Consider the following 14,362-nt stretch of genomic DNA (forward strand, 5'->3'; position numbering starts at 1 on the left):
TTGAGGACCGTACCGATACTAATGAGCAAAATGAATGCAGAATGGCTAGGAAAAGGTTTCTTCTTTATACAATGAAAGAAGGAATAGAGTGGAAGCTTTCCCTTCAGTTGATTACCAACTTATTTTTATGGTACTGATATATGGTATAATTGATTGGCAGAAGTAGAAGACCAAAAATAGTACAGAAAAAAGTGCTCTCTTGGGTGACGTTCGAATTTATCATAATTGTCGGTAAAGCTTAGCAAGGTGAAGACAGTTAAAATATTCATGGTCTTAAACCAGGGGTCAAGGGTTTATTCTCTTGACGGGAGCAAAAAGAGAAGAATTTTGATTGGGTCTTTGCGCCTCCTTTTTGAGAGGGGATTATTTTTGGGATTAAAACTTAGTGATCCCAAACAATGTCAACTTTTTGTTTACTTTTATTTCTGTCAAACAACTAGATCACAAACTTATGATGGCTTCACATGTGCCAGAAAATCAGAGACTGATGTCTCAGTCTTTTAGAAACCAACTGGTCTGATCTTCATTTCAGCCCTTCTAGCGGAATAGTAGTATCCTTTCCAAGATTTCCAGTTGACTCCATCTGCAAATGAAGAGTGCTTGCCATAAAGATAACGACCGTTGAGGTTTGACTCGTGACAATTCTTATACCACCAAGCACCTTTATACACCACTGCACAGTTACTCGAATCCTGTTCATTATGCTTGTCCTTGGTAGTAAAGGCAGCACCACGGTGGTAAGATAACGAATCACCAGCAGTTCCTGAAAACATTGAAAGTATATATTGTAAAGGTACATGTAATAACGGATAACCAATCAATCTCCTTCTCGCGGCTCTCATAAGGAAGTATTTTCTAAACAGAATCGCTTAATTCTAGAAATTTCCTATTCAAATGATAAGTTCCTTTTTAAGAGGTTGAACGAAGTCGGAACAAAATGGAATGCGATAGTGGTTGTAAGGTTTGAAGAATCCGGCAGATTATATGAGTGTTGTTCTTTTAACTGTTCTACCAGTACTAAGAAATCGTTATGTATAATAGACCACAAATGAAGATACACAGCTTTAGTTTACACCTATATTTCGGCCGCACAAAACGGCCTTTTTCAGGGTGATTAGAAACCGATACACAAGAATGTTAACTACACGCTACTTAAGCTGCTAAATGTACGCCTATTTCAATTACTTGCAAATCAGCCTGCACCTTTTTGGCTTGATATTTTATTGCCAGAGCAGAAGGTGTAGCAGTCTAAGGGCGGATTTAGGGGTGAGCCCAGCCCAGCGGGCCCCCCCCCCCCCCCCCCCCCTTTTGCCCAGGATTTTTTTTTTTGTAAACGTGTGTCGGATGGTACTTCGAGCTTTGTTACTTAAATATATTTTCTTTAATAAGCATTGTTAATACGAAGATATATCGAACGTCGTTCGAATCAACAGCCCTTATAAATTATTGTAACTTCAAACAGACAAACTGAAAGATGTTACGGGCGTCGCATTTTATTCCGTAAAAAGATGAAGGAGGCTGGAGACGAATGACTGTTCTACAGTGTGTCATACATACAGTTGAAAATTGATTTTATCAAACCGAATAACCACCGTGAAAGATTTGGAAAGTTGTACCAGTAAAGCTAGGTTTTTTAGGTATGATACCTTTAAAATGGCCAAATTTTCGATGACTTTGACAATTTTTTATAGTGGCTTTAAAGTTGTATTATTAAGTTGAGATGAACGCCACAATGAAACTTTTTGGGAAAAATTTGTATTTTTGTGATGATTTGCTGTTTTCTAAGGCCACATGGCTGGTTGCTAGGGTCAATGGGTCTTGTTTAGAGCTGAAAAACGATCCGCAAAAGCTTGTTTCCGTCCGGAAAAAAAGGCCCTTCGTGACAAAGGACTCTTCCTGTTACATATACGAATATATTTATGGTGGGATGATTGAGCGAGCCTGCGGGCATGATGAACTTTGATAATTTTCTTTACGCTGCGAAAATCCTAACCGCTGGATCTGCAAAATTCACATATTTCTCGGCTTTCTTTCCTGTTTTCCATCCATGCCTAAGTTTCGCTCAGCCAGGCGTCCTAAAAGAAGGTTTTCGGGAAATCAGTATATGAAACGAGCGAAAGAGAATCTGAAACAATGACATGAGGCCCTGAGAGGGTAAATTCCGACAAGCGACATGGCCCAATAAGTAGCGACACCACATAAAATGAAATTCCGACAAAAGACATCCTTTCCCAGCAAAATTCCGACAGTGACGTCAAGGCCGAGAATGAGCCGATTAAACTCCGACACGAGTGATTTTTTCAGACAAGTGACTCGGGACCCCCCCCCCCCCCCTTCCTCCCCCCTCCCTCTCCTTCCCCTGGCAGGGCCTCTGACATCAGTGACACGAAACAGGGGCACCCAATGGGAATACAGTTTAAAACCACTTAAACATAGCATTGTTAAACGTATTTTAGTATTTAAACGGTAGATATAGGCATATTTTTATCCCCTAAAAGTTTTTCATCTGTTCGGATTTCCAAACTGAAAGTCTAGTGATCCAAAAATTATAGGGATCAAAACTTACCTTTTCGAAAATTTCAGCCAGAAAAAAGACTCCCGAAAATTCTAGGTGACCTTTTTAGGGTAAAATAAATCCGTTCACAAGATCTACGTACACTGTACTGACTGCATAATGGCGACTTCAGTTTCGGGCTGTCAGATAACTTTTTCCAAAGGAAGGGATGTGCTTCAAGTCTCAGACACGTTTGCAAAAACTGCGGCTGGAAACATGACTTTTTTACATCCAAAAAGCGAAACCTTAAGCAATGAGGTGAACAGACGTCTAGTGTATTCCATGTGGTCTATGGGAAAAGGTTACAGTAGAGCTAAAAAATTCTGCACTTTGATGAATATGCCTGCACCCCAACAGCAAGGGCATATCAGAAAAAATGTAAGAACAGTGGAAAACATGTGAAAATTATTGCCAAGAACAACATGTCCAGTGCTGAAAAAGAGATCAGGGATGCCCAGGGAGCCAATGAAAATGATGTTGTGAACTGTGGTATTTCCAGTGATGGTACCTGGCGAAAACAGGGTACACTTCCCTGAATGATTGTGTCATTGTCGTGTCAATTATTCTGTAATGGAAATGTTAGAATTTGGGTTGTTTGATGCCATCAGCCACTTCAACATTGGAGATAGAATTGTTTTGCTCTTGCTTAAGAGGATTAAAAATCAACCTGGGGAAATGCACTGAGCAAGGGTGCAGATGCCTTCGCTTGGATCGCATTCGGAGCGCAGAGTACAAAAAAAAAAGGAAAAAGAGGAGAAAGGTCCTAAGTGAACTAAAAAAGTAAAAGAAAAGCAAGAACCAGTAACCAGGGGGTGTTTCCTATGCTGCTGGTGAATTTTGACAAACTTTCTTTGCTCAAAGGATGACGAGAGACTTGCGGACCAATTAACTCATTTTGAAAGGCCTTTTTTCTCGCAAAATGAATTTTGATGAAAATGCGAGTACCTCAACATGTCTAGTTCAAAACGCATTTAAGATAATCTCATGGAAAACAATTATAAATAACGCTTCTGTACAATGAAACTAAAAGAAATATAAAGCCAAGAAACCCAACCTTGGGAAGACATATTTGAGTCAAATTATAGTTATTGCTGTTGGTTTGAAACCTGAAAAATGAGGGGTTTTAGGGCGTGGTCATGTTGCTATGACAACAAATGATGCCAAAAATATTGCCAAATAACTTTTCTCACTGAGTGTTTTCTCTTAAAACTCTAATAAAAATAATTGAAGCAATGCAAAGATTTTTTGACTTTTAACTGAGGTATCATACTACCTTAATTAATTAATTAATTAATTAATTAATTAATTAATTAATTAAAGAAATAAAGAAAGGAAAGCAGCGGTTGTCAAAAGAACGATCCCATTGACACTCGTAAACCAGGTGAATAGTAACCGTAGGTTACATATTATTGCCTTCCTGATCATAAGAAAATTTCTACGCGATTTACAACATACGCAATTTTCGATCTATTTAGCCACATTTTATCTCCGCAGATGGCCGCAACGCGCGACAGAATCCAGGTTATTCGGTTCTGCAAACCGCCTACTTGAGTTTTAGTCAAAAAGCAAAATGAACGAAGAAAACCTTAAGCAATCAATGTAGCAGCTGCAACTGTACATGTATCTTAACTCAGCGAGTAACAAACTTAGAGATTTAGTCTTTGCTTTAAGTAGAAATTTACTTTAACTACACGTCCATTGAAGTGATCTATTTAACTTTACAGAAATTTCTTCGGCCCCCTCTTCCTGGAATTTCTGGATCCGTCCCTGAGCAAAGTAAATAAATTAAGTCGTCGTGAATTTCCTTGAATAAAGCCTAGATTTTTCGGAGTAGTTGCTTTCAAAACTGTCATGATCTTGCTCCCTTTAATTATTTTACACAAGTGCATGCAACAATGAACTAACCAAAAAATTAAAGAGAAGAGTGTCAATTAGCATAGAAAAACACTGCTCTGGCTGTCTCTCTTTTATGATATGGAACCGGTATTGCTATGTATGTCGTAGAATCTTGATTGTGATACACGTTTGGAAAATTACATACCCGAGTAAGTTCCAAGGCTCAACTGGTAGTTGGTCTTCTCGCTACTCACTGCAAACATGTCATAGGCAGCATAGGCAGTTTTGCCTTCTGTGTCTTCCAACTCAACTCGAAGCGTATTCCTCACCAATTTGGTCAGACGATGGATCTTGTCCAATCCCAGCCAATACTCGCCATTTAGGTTACCAAAGCCTATTTTGTAGTCAGACCAGCCGCGGTAAAAGTCAACTGATCCGTCGAGTCTCTTTTGGAACACCGTCCATCCCCCACCAGCTGTTGTCTGGTCACAAAACACATCAAAGGCCCCTGAACCATCAGGATCAATTGTATAAACACCACTGCTCCTTTCACCAGATTTGTACAGCTCAGCACAGTTCCTCCCGACTGTTTGAACAATTAACAAGGAATTGAAAATTCTATTAAAACTGTAAGAAAAAGAAATATATTTCCACCAACGTGTTCTAACCCTCTCACGTGTTCTAACACCTACTCGACTTTTCGGCTCCCACTCGTAAGCATTTGTCTTGCCCGTTTTCGGCTCATTTACAACACGTTCAATCAATCTTTTATTGATTGAACGTGTTGTAGAAAATGGGCCGAAAACGGGCAAGACAAATGGTTACGAGTGGGAGCCGAAAAGTTTTCTCACTGTCCTTAATTCTTTTGCGCATTGTTGCGATTTCCTCCACTCGCTTGACTTTCTGCAGTTACGAATTTCTTCGGCTCGGGAACTCAAAGTTCTCGGCGGCTGAGGCCGGGCGACTAAGTAACTCATCACTAATTTGACACATGCCACAACCCCCACATCCGCAAATTTTCGGACGCTCGGAAAATTTTGTAAAATTCTCATCTTGTTCGTAGGCCTTCGTAATTTCGGGCGTGGTTTGTTTATGTTCTAAACCAATCACAAGCAAGCTTCAGCTCCGAAGTGTAAATATAGCCTCCGTATCGCTTTTCCGGAACCTTATTCCCAGGGTCTTCTCGGCTTTCAACATGGCGGCGGGTCGAGAGAAAACCCTGCACACCGCGAACTAAAAAGACCGCTGATTGGTGCATTTTGTCACATGAACTCTGATTGGTTTAAATGTCGAAAGAAACATGGTGGCTTGTGAAGAGAGCGGAAGAAGAACAGAATTCGGGTTTAATTATTTGCAAAATTGCAGCTGTCCCGTAAGAAGCAGCCACAGATTAACAAGCATAACAGTACAAAATAAGGCTTGGCTAAACTACAGAATACAGGGTCACTTTTGTAGAGGGTTGGCTGCAGTGGCTCTGCGGCTCCACAGTCAAATTGAAGAAGAGGCATATTTCACCCCAAGTAAGGGAATCCACGACAGTCTTGGATTCTGGATTCCACACTGTAGATTCCGGCATATTTCGCCCCAAGTAAGGGAATCCACGACAGTCTTGGATTCTGGATTCCACACTGTAGATTCCGGATTCCGGATTCCCAAAAGGGCTGGTTCAATTTTTTTTCTGTTTTAATCCTTTCCTTTGCATTTCGTTTTCGTGTTCGAATCGTGCTATATTGAAAGGGCCTTACAAGCTGGTTTTCTTTTTCTATTTACAAATTACGAGATTAAATGTGTTACATTTCTTTCAGAGTTTATGATATAATAATATGTGATTACTTCTTTGCGTACCTGAGAAAATGTAAAATCCAATGATCATATATTTGGCGTCTTTGAGGTAGGGATTTTTTTTCCCAATTTCAGGGCTCCCCGAGGTTCGATCATTCCTAAATGTTCACGTATATATATTTGATTGCTGCGTAATATAGCACCGGAATAAGCCGGTACAGTCATTACCTGCGAAAATCGAGCTGTAATTTGCAAGAAAGCAGCCTTCAAAGTTCGTGTCGGGTGTCATAGTTTTAGACAGCATTGCTACTACTATACTGTAGGTTATTGCTCTATAAATTCAAGCCCAAGATGTTATTCAGTTTATCGTTACACCGAAGATGACGGAGGTCCGTCGAAACATGTTTGCAAGTTCTTTCGGAACATCAAAACAGCATTTGAATTGAAACAAGAGGCCACATTCGGCCTAGCTATCCTCTGGCCGATTCCTATGTTTATACGTTCTTTTTAAGAAATGCTAGGATGAACTTGAATCATCTTTGCTAGTGTTTTCTTTCTTTTTGTAAAAGGTTGGTTTTAAGTAAATAAGTAAGAACTTCAAGTCAACGAAGCCCTAATGAAACAAGTTCGTAGATGTAAATATTATAGAAATTAAAGAGGATTAAAGGAAAAAGAACTTGCAATACCTTGAAGGTAAAAGTTCATAATAAGTTAAGTATTCCAATTTTATTTTGACAGCCTCACAAATGTTTGTTAACATTGGAATACTGACACTACAGAAGAAACAGGAAGTCATTTTCGCGAGCAAATGTATATTATAGGTCGAACATTTACTAATATAGTTTATACAATTATCCTGGAAATGTATATGGGGCGAAGGTTGGTTGAATGACAGATCATCACCCCTGTATTTTTGGCATGAAGATTCACTTTCACGTTTACTCCACAAATGGTGACATATTTTGGTAAATAATTGATTGTAAGATGCCTGTTTATACATAAGTCATGGTAGAACTTAGTTCCAATGTTCAAAATAGCAGCTAATGTATTAGAATCCCAGTAACTGCAGGGCTTGATGACAGAGTAACACAATGAATATAGTCACGGTGCCAGTGCAAAACACTGCTTACAAGGACAAAGGTGTTGTTTCCAGCAATATCAAGATTAATTTTAGCAATTTTTACTCCTATTACCTCAAATATATCACTGGTCTGATACAAACTTTGAATATAGTTCTTACAGATGGTACTTCTAAAAGGACAGATGTCCCTTGAGGGTGACTGTTAACACACATCTCTCCCATGAAAATCAAATTATTTTGAAAGTACCATAATTTATTACAATAGATTCCAGCAACAATGCATCCTACTGCTAAAACGAATGAGGTATAGTTTGAGCCATAAGCGATTCAAAAGCTCCAAACAAAGACATACACTAAGGGTAGACCTCAATTGCACTATTACCATGAACATTTCCAGTGTAGCTCTCACTGTAAGAAACCTGGTAGGTAGTATCAAACACACTTAACATTGTTGTTAACTCTGCCAACATCAAAAAAGACCTACCAGCTGACTGCGACAACCTTATAATTGATTACCAACATCCGTTATTTGTATTACATCATTAGGACAGTTAATCCCCCCCCCCCCCCCATTGTTGGGGTAAATTAAAGAGCTCAACTCTTCACAACACGCTGTTCTCCAACACTTTGACCGAACACTGTAACGTTGCCTTGGTTGTAAGGTGCTCTTACAGTTTTAATGGGGTCCACAATGCACAATGGGACCAGGGTTCTCCTTTACATAGAAACTTAGTTTAACCTTACAATAATTAACTCTATAGTTATGACTCCTGAAAAGTGACGAAGGCAAACACATATAAACAAAGAATAATTTTTAACTTTCTGCCTCTCTTTAAAACTTCTTCGATGCCACTTCGATTTAAATTTAAGATAGCGATGAATTTTGGATGATACTGGTGTATTTTTCCGAATTTTAAAAGAGACAAACGCTTTCAGCCTCCGATTCTTCTTCGACAGCCGCTTATGCTTTTTGACTGGTATTCCACTTGGTTCACTATCCCGTCTGGGCACGGCGTTAGAATAAATTCTTATTGTTGGTGTAAACAAACATCTCATAACAAGACCTGATTATAAGTTTCTTCATTAACTTTATTGGGGCCGTTTAATGATTGTGTACACCTGAAAGTATCCGTTTCACTTCAGGGAGCGAAATAAAATCTTCAAATGAATTAGAGACCGTTCCTGAACATCGTACATGTATACAGTACACTTAGTTATATCCTGCTTTTCCAATGACACCATTGCAAAGTACAATCGTTAACGTTTCCCTACGCCAATTTTCAAAACAAGTAATTACAAGAAACACAAAAATTATCACAAGACGGATTCTGATACATACTTCTTTTGCTTTCCCATGGAACTCGCGTGGTTGGATTTTCAATATGGCGGCAGAACAAGATAATGTTCGTTCTTGCGTCGATCAACATAATCCTGTAATTCTTGTAACCTCGCAACTTCTGTAATCTCGTAACTTCTGTAACCCATTAGCTCCTGTAAGATTCTTTTTGTGGTGTCTTGTGATGTTCGTGTTTGCCGAAACATCGTTTGCTTGTTTATCTACTAGTTTGACTTGGGCGGGGCTTAATCTGAAAGCCTTTTTTCCGCCGTTAATGGAATGGTGTAATGGAAACATCTCTGTTCACCCTCTGTTCATCGTACAAGTCGATGTCTCGAGGTGTTTTAAGTAATTTTAGGACTATTTGAGAGGAAGTACTTTTTTTTTTTTTTTGCAAAGATTAGTAACTTTTTGAGAAATAAAAAATAGTGCATATTAAAAGGTAGCTTTAAAATTAAAATTTGAAGTTTAGAATTGCGTGGGGGTCATTGAACGCTCTGTCAGTAATCTAGCAATAGTCTTCTTTTTAATCCCTTCTTTCAGCCTCTAAAAGAATTTCAATCAGTTCCCCCACCTTAAGGCGTTATTAGCTACCCTCCTGGTTCTGCTAGGCGTTATGATTTTAAGAAAACAGTTTAATTTTTTATTCTAAAGATTACCTAGGAAGGGTTACGTTTTTGCAAACGTTGGCCGTGTCGCACTTATGTTTCAACAGAATTTACTTCTGGAGGTAATGTGAAGTGCTATTTTCTACCCATGTAAACCATGTTACCAGGGTAGGAATTGAACCCACTACCTTCGGGTTAGATCACCGCCACTCTAACGACTGAGCATTTCCCAAAGTTCTCTGTAGGCTGCAATTCAATCATGACAGATAGAAGATTAACATAGGGGATATTCAAGGTTCATGACATTTACACTAGAAAAGCTGCCACTTAGCTGTGAAATGTCGGAAAAAAACCATATTTTTGGTGAGGGTGTACAAATGCACCTTTATTTAACGGCCGAATGATAAACCATTGGAGGGTTACAAAAGTTACAGGGTTACTGAAATTACAGGATTACAAAAGTTACGGGGCTACAGAGGTTAAGGGATCACAGTAGATTTACTGGGACAATACAGTTAAACATAGTAACGACAACATACGTAGTCTTACACATCTTACTTATTGTGGTCTTACACATAGTAACACTCGTTAAGTCGGGACAATATATGTAATCTTACGCGAAGTACTTACCAGCACGTTGTTGTATGATCACGTGATATGAAGTTGCCCGTGTTTGTTACCAGTCTTCCAAATTTTTGTTTTGCATCGTGAAATTTAATTTTGCATCGTGAAACGCTGTTCTGTTCTACGTAACTATTTTGTACCACGAAAGATTGTTGTGTATCCAGCTCAATATTGAGTTGTGTTTTGCCCTTGTGGGCCACCGTTATACTACGTACGCTAATCACTTCCAGACTATCACCAAGTAAAGCTCGGTTTCTTAACATGTATTTGGACATTGTATTACGTTTTCTCTCTATTTTTTATTGGGCTCATTGTCAAAGCGCAAAAAACTAAATTCGGTTACCGCTCGTTTGTAAAACTAGACACAGTGCAGTCAAAGCTGTATAAAGCTGAACTTGTTTGTTCTTCATTTCAAAATGTGATTCCTTAGTAATAGAAGTTGTCGTAAGATTTTCTTTTAACTTTTCGCAATTGTTCCCTACATTATGGTGACTCGAAATGTGCAATTAAAAAAGTACGTCACCAAGCTCGTTTGCCATTTAATCATTGCGACTTGATCTATCAAGGACAAGTTTGTTCCATCGGTTCACGCTAGGTTTTGCAGGAACAGGAAGTACAGCTTTGACGTAATTGAGCCGTGAAAATTGATCGTACAGCCTCTTAGCCGTACCTGAATACGAACGTGGCCTACGCTGTGTTATGCGCAGAACAGGATGCGCAGTGCAATACTAGGGAATCACCTTAACGGCTAAACCGATCTTAGATCGGTCTAATTCCCAAAAGCGACCTCAATGTGAACGAGGCCTTATCAGGAGCACATCTGGAGAACCAGAAAATATGAAAAGTCCGTCTGATCCTTGAGTTTCAGATGACTGAGAAATCGAGAGAGACTCCGCGCGTTTCTCACGCGTTGGCGCCTTTTAGCGTTGTACAACTAGGCTTATACAGCGCCCATGTATACAGATCTATACGATATTTTCGCCACGGACGACTTAGAAAACTTGCATATTGCGTTCAATTAAGATTATTGAGAAAAAAATTCAATCACTTGTCTGTCGATGTTTGCCGCCACGTTCAGTACAGTCCATAGACTTGCTTTTCCGACTTGCTACAAGTCGACCTACAGTACAAGTGGTTCTTATACACCAGTGAAAGAAAATTCCCCCCCCCCCCCAAAACCAGGGCCATAGCGGGAAATTGGAATTTGTCGTCTGTGAAACAGAGCCCCCCCCCCTCCACCCCTCCCCTCTGGGGAAGTATTTTTGGTCCAATGTTCCTGCCCTCGGGAACCTGTGAGAACAAAGAACGCCATATTAAAAGGTGAAAGGACCAAATTCAATGCTCTTTACAAATCTCCATTCTTTCAACTGCAAATTTTGTTAAACAGTACTCTTCTCTTGTTGCACATTGTGAACCGAAGAAACAACGTACTGTATGCAAAATTACCATGCGGCTTAAAAAAGAAACCGCTGATCCATAAGAGTACGGGCAGGAGCCCATCACCTGGTGCGTGCAACTTAGTTATTTTCGTGCAACGGCGTTTTCACAAGTAAGGCTATTTTTAGATACGCCTTTCCCGCGAATTAGTTTTCAAAAGCCAATTAGAAGCGGTGCATAATTAATAATAAACTGTTATCAATTATGCACCGCTTCTGACTGGCTTGTGAAAACTAATTTGCGGGAAAGGCGTATCTTAAAATAACCTTACTTGTGAAAACGCCGTTTCACAGACGCTGTATGGATATTGCACTCACCGGGTGATGCGCTCCTGGTACGGGCAATTTTTTGCGAGAGGGTGCGGTGAGCTATTTGCCCAAAAAATGTCGCAAGTTACCAAAATTTTTACGAAACAGTCGAAAAGAAACGAGGGTCATACAATGCACTAACATAGGCCTACATATCAAGTAAAAATATTCGTACATTTTAATCTATCATACGAGTTCATAAAGCAAGTTAAAAGAAAGAGCTGTCTCTGCTATTTCGATTACCGAAGATATCAGCGATACGATCTATGTCATTGTTGCTATGGTCCATGTTGGGTGGGCGGGGATTTACTTGACTGGTGCATTACCCGAGCGAAAAAAAAGCGAGCGAAGCAAGTCTATACAGTCCACAGATCGACATAAACGAAAAAAGGTTTCACAATCGACAAAAAAAATTAAAAGAAAACAAACTTTGAACTTTTATTCACTACCTTCAAAGCCACCTTCTTGGCTCCTGAAATGAAATTCTTGTAAAAAAAAAAAAGGTAGTAATGAGGCCTCATGCCGTTTTTCCTTTGACACGTATAAGTCTATCAGTCAGCTAAGAATTGGTATAAAGTTTCACAGCACAGCATTACAAGTACCTTTCTCTGTCAGTCTTTTCTTTTGTTTGTTTTGTTTTCCCATGACGTCTTTTCGAGTAGTAGACGAAAAAATCCGACAAAGAACAAATTTCTCAAAGCTATGTGGCGACGCGTCACGCGTATGCCGAGGATGAATGAAAAAGACACACACCGCGTCATTGCTCGTGATTACTTAGTGACAGCTGATTGTATACGGTTCTGACAGTTCCAGGCTAATTTATCAAAATTATAGACCACTTTCATAAATGGCGACCTCTTTTACATTCTTTTGTATTTATGTTAATTAGACCTCCTGGCCTGGCCTCATTTCGAAACAAACATTCTTTTGACCTTTCTGGTGTTAGTTCGTCGTAGTTTTAGTTAGCTACCAAAATTAGATTATCAAATTTCAAATTTCAAGTTCTTTTACCGTCTCAGCAACTTTCAGTCTACAAAGAATTTTCATCTAAAATGAAATTTACTTCTACCCGTCAGGAATTTATATTTTAAATTTCTTCAAAATTTCGGCATTGAACACCTCTATCTCGACATGCCAAAAATATGCATATCCCGTCTATTGGCACATGTCAAAGTATAAATTGTTCATAAGATGAAGAAATTACAAAATATTTCGAAATTCGAAAATATCCCCATTTTATGGCTCAAAAATAAATCTGAAAGCTCACTGGAGAGGAAGGCGAGAGGTAGTAAGGTGTGCAAAGAAAATCAAGGTCAACGCAGACTTTCTTTCTTTGGAATTGTTATTTATCTTTTCACTCAGGAAGAGCACTGGTAATTCGCAAGGTTTAATACGTTTGTCAAATAATTCTGTATCACGGGCGATCATGTACAAAGAGAGAAAACAAATTATGAGCAAGTCACTTGATAGCATCAGGCATCTTCTAAATGCGTTGTTTCGGTTGTAACAACAAACCAAGCCTTGCATACGGCGAGAGCTACTGAAATTTAAACTGACCAATCAGAATTCAGCGAGCGGGAAAAACTGTGCTATCCGATGTCACGCCAATTGTTTACATTCTGATTGGTTAGATCTGTGGACATTCGCTCAGCCTTCCCTTGTGACTCTCTTGACCGTCGCTTGTTTGAACTTAGCGAGACAGAAGTGATCGATGACGCATTGTTCTGACAATCAATTTGCCAATCCTCTTTATCCAGTTTATGGATTGGCCTAGCATGTGATTAACAACCAGGATCGCTTTTGAACTTTATTCAGTAGAAGAAGAAGACGTTGCTGAGTGAACATTTTTACGACGAAATCCCTTGGTTTGTTCAGCACTTTGATGTCCGATAACTGAGCCGTCTCTAACGAGTGTTGGGTCAATGACATTTGGTCGTCTGACCTTAGAAAGTTCTTTCACCCCTTGTTTGTGTCCACCATGATCGAACTTCAGGTGAAGCGCTATGCTGCTTTATGCCAACTTCGATGGCTTGTGATGAGCTTGCCTGCTGCCGAATTCGAAATTGTTGTTGTACTTGGGCAAGATTGGTCTTATCGGGTTGGAACTTAATAGTGAGGGGAACAATTTTTCGTTCATCTGCTGTGCCAAACAACGAATAATCCAGTTGGGTGTTCCACGTGCTTGGCGAGTCTTGCACGATCATCGTCTATCAAATCTGGAGTGGAGTGTTTTTTTCAATGATTACAACTTGCGATCGTTCTGCAAACATCTACGTAACACGCAGCACTTTTTTAGTGACTCAAGGATCCTGTTCTGCTGTTTCAAAAGGAGTTGTGCATTCTTGAGCAGTTTGTTCTTCAGTGCTGGTATTTTTTCGTTTGTTCCTTGTGGCGCAAAGTAACTTTGATGATTTGAAAGGACTTGAATCTGTACTTGAATCTGTACGTGAATTAGCGATTTTTTGTTAAGGAAACATGGCCAACAAGTGAATGGTACACAAAATTAGGAGAAACTCTTGGTTGAGTAGACAATACTTGTAGACATAATTATCTACCCAGTTTAAGTACTAAGCTCAACAAGTTGTTTGGCTCCACAAGTTTCATTTTCAGGCCAGGTACCCGAATTCACCCAGGTACTGGTACACTACCATAGTGTTCTTTGGAAATTGAATAGCTCCTTCAACACTTGGTTGCTTGAGAAGAAACTTGATGTGTTTGTTCTCTACATTGGTGAATGCAGCCACTAACTGTCCATTGTGGATAAACTCTGGACCAACTCTCCTTTCAATTTATTCT

At 39.4% G+C, this 14,362-nt stretch overlaps 1 protein-coding gene across 4 annotated transcripts in view; it reads right to left on the reverse strand.

Annotated features, from left to right (window-relative positions):
• Window positions 1-401: 401 nt before the first annotated feature.
• LOC138033491 (uncharacterized) overlaps window positions 402-14,362 on the reverse strand; it is a 43,873-nt gene continuing 29,912 nt past the window's right edge. For all 4 annotated transcript variants that reach the window (XM_068881237.1, XM_068881236.1, XM_068881238.1 and 1 more), the window contains exons 8-9: window positions 4,596-4,976; window positions 402-763 (exon numbers count right to left, since the gene is read on the reverse strand). In XM_068881237.1, coding sequence (XP_068737338.1) covers window positions 501-763; window positions 4,596-4,976 — 644 coding nt within the window. In that variant the 3' untranslated portion in view covers window positions 402-500. The remainder of the gene's footprint in view (window positions 764-4,595; window positions 4,977-14,362) is intronic.

This window comes from Montipora capricornis, chromosome 14, assembly GCF_036669925.1.
Source record: "Montipora capricornis isolate CH-2021 chromosome 14, ASM3666992v2, whole genome shotgun sequence".
NCBI lineage: Eukaryota > Metazoa > Cnidaria > Anthozoa > Scleractinia > Acroporidae > Montipora > Montipora capricornis.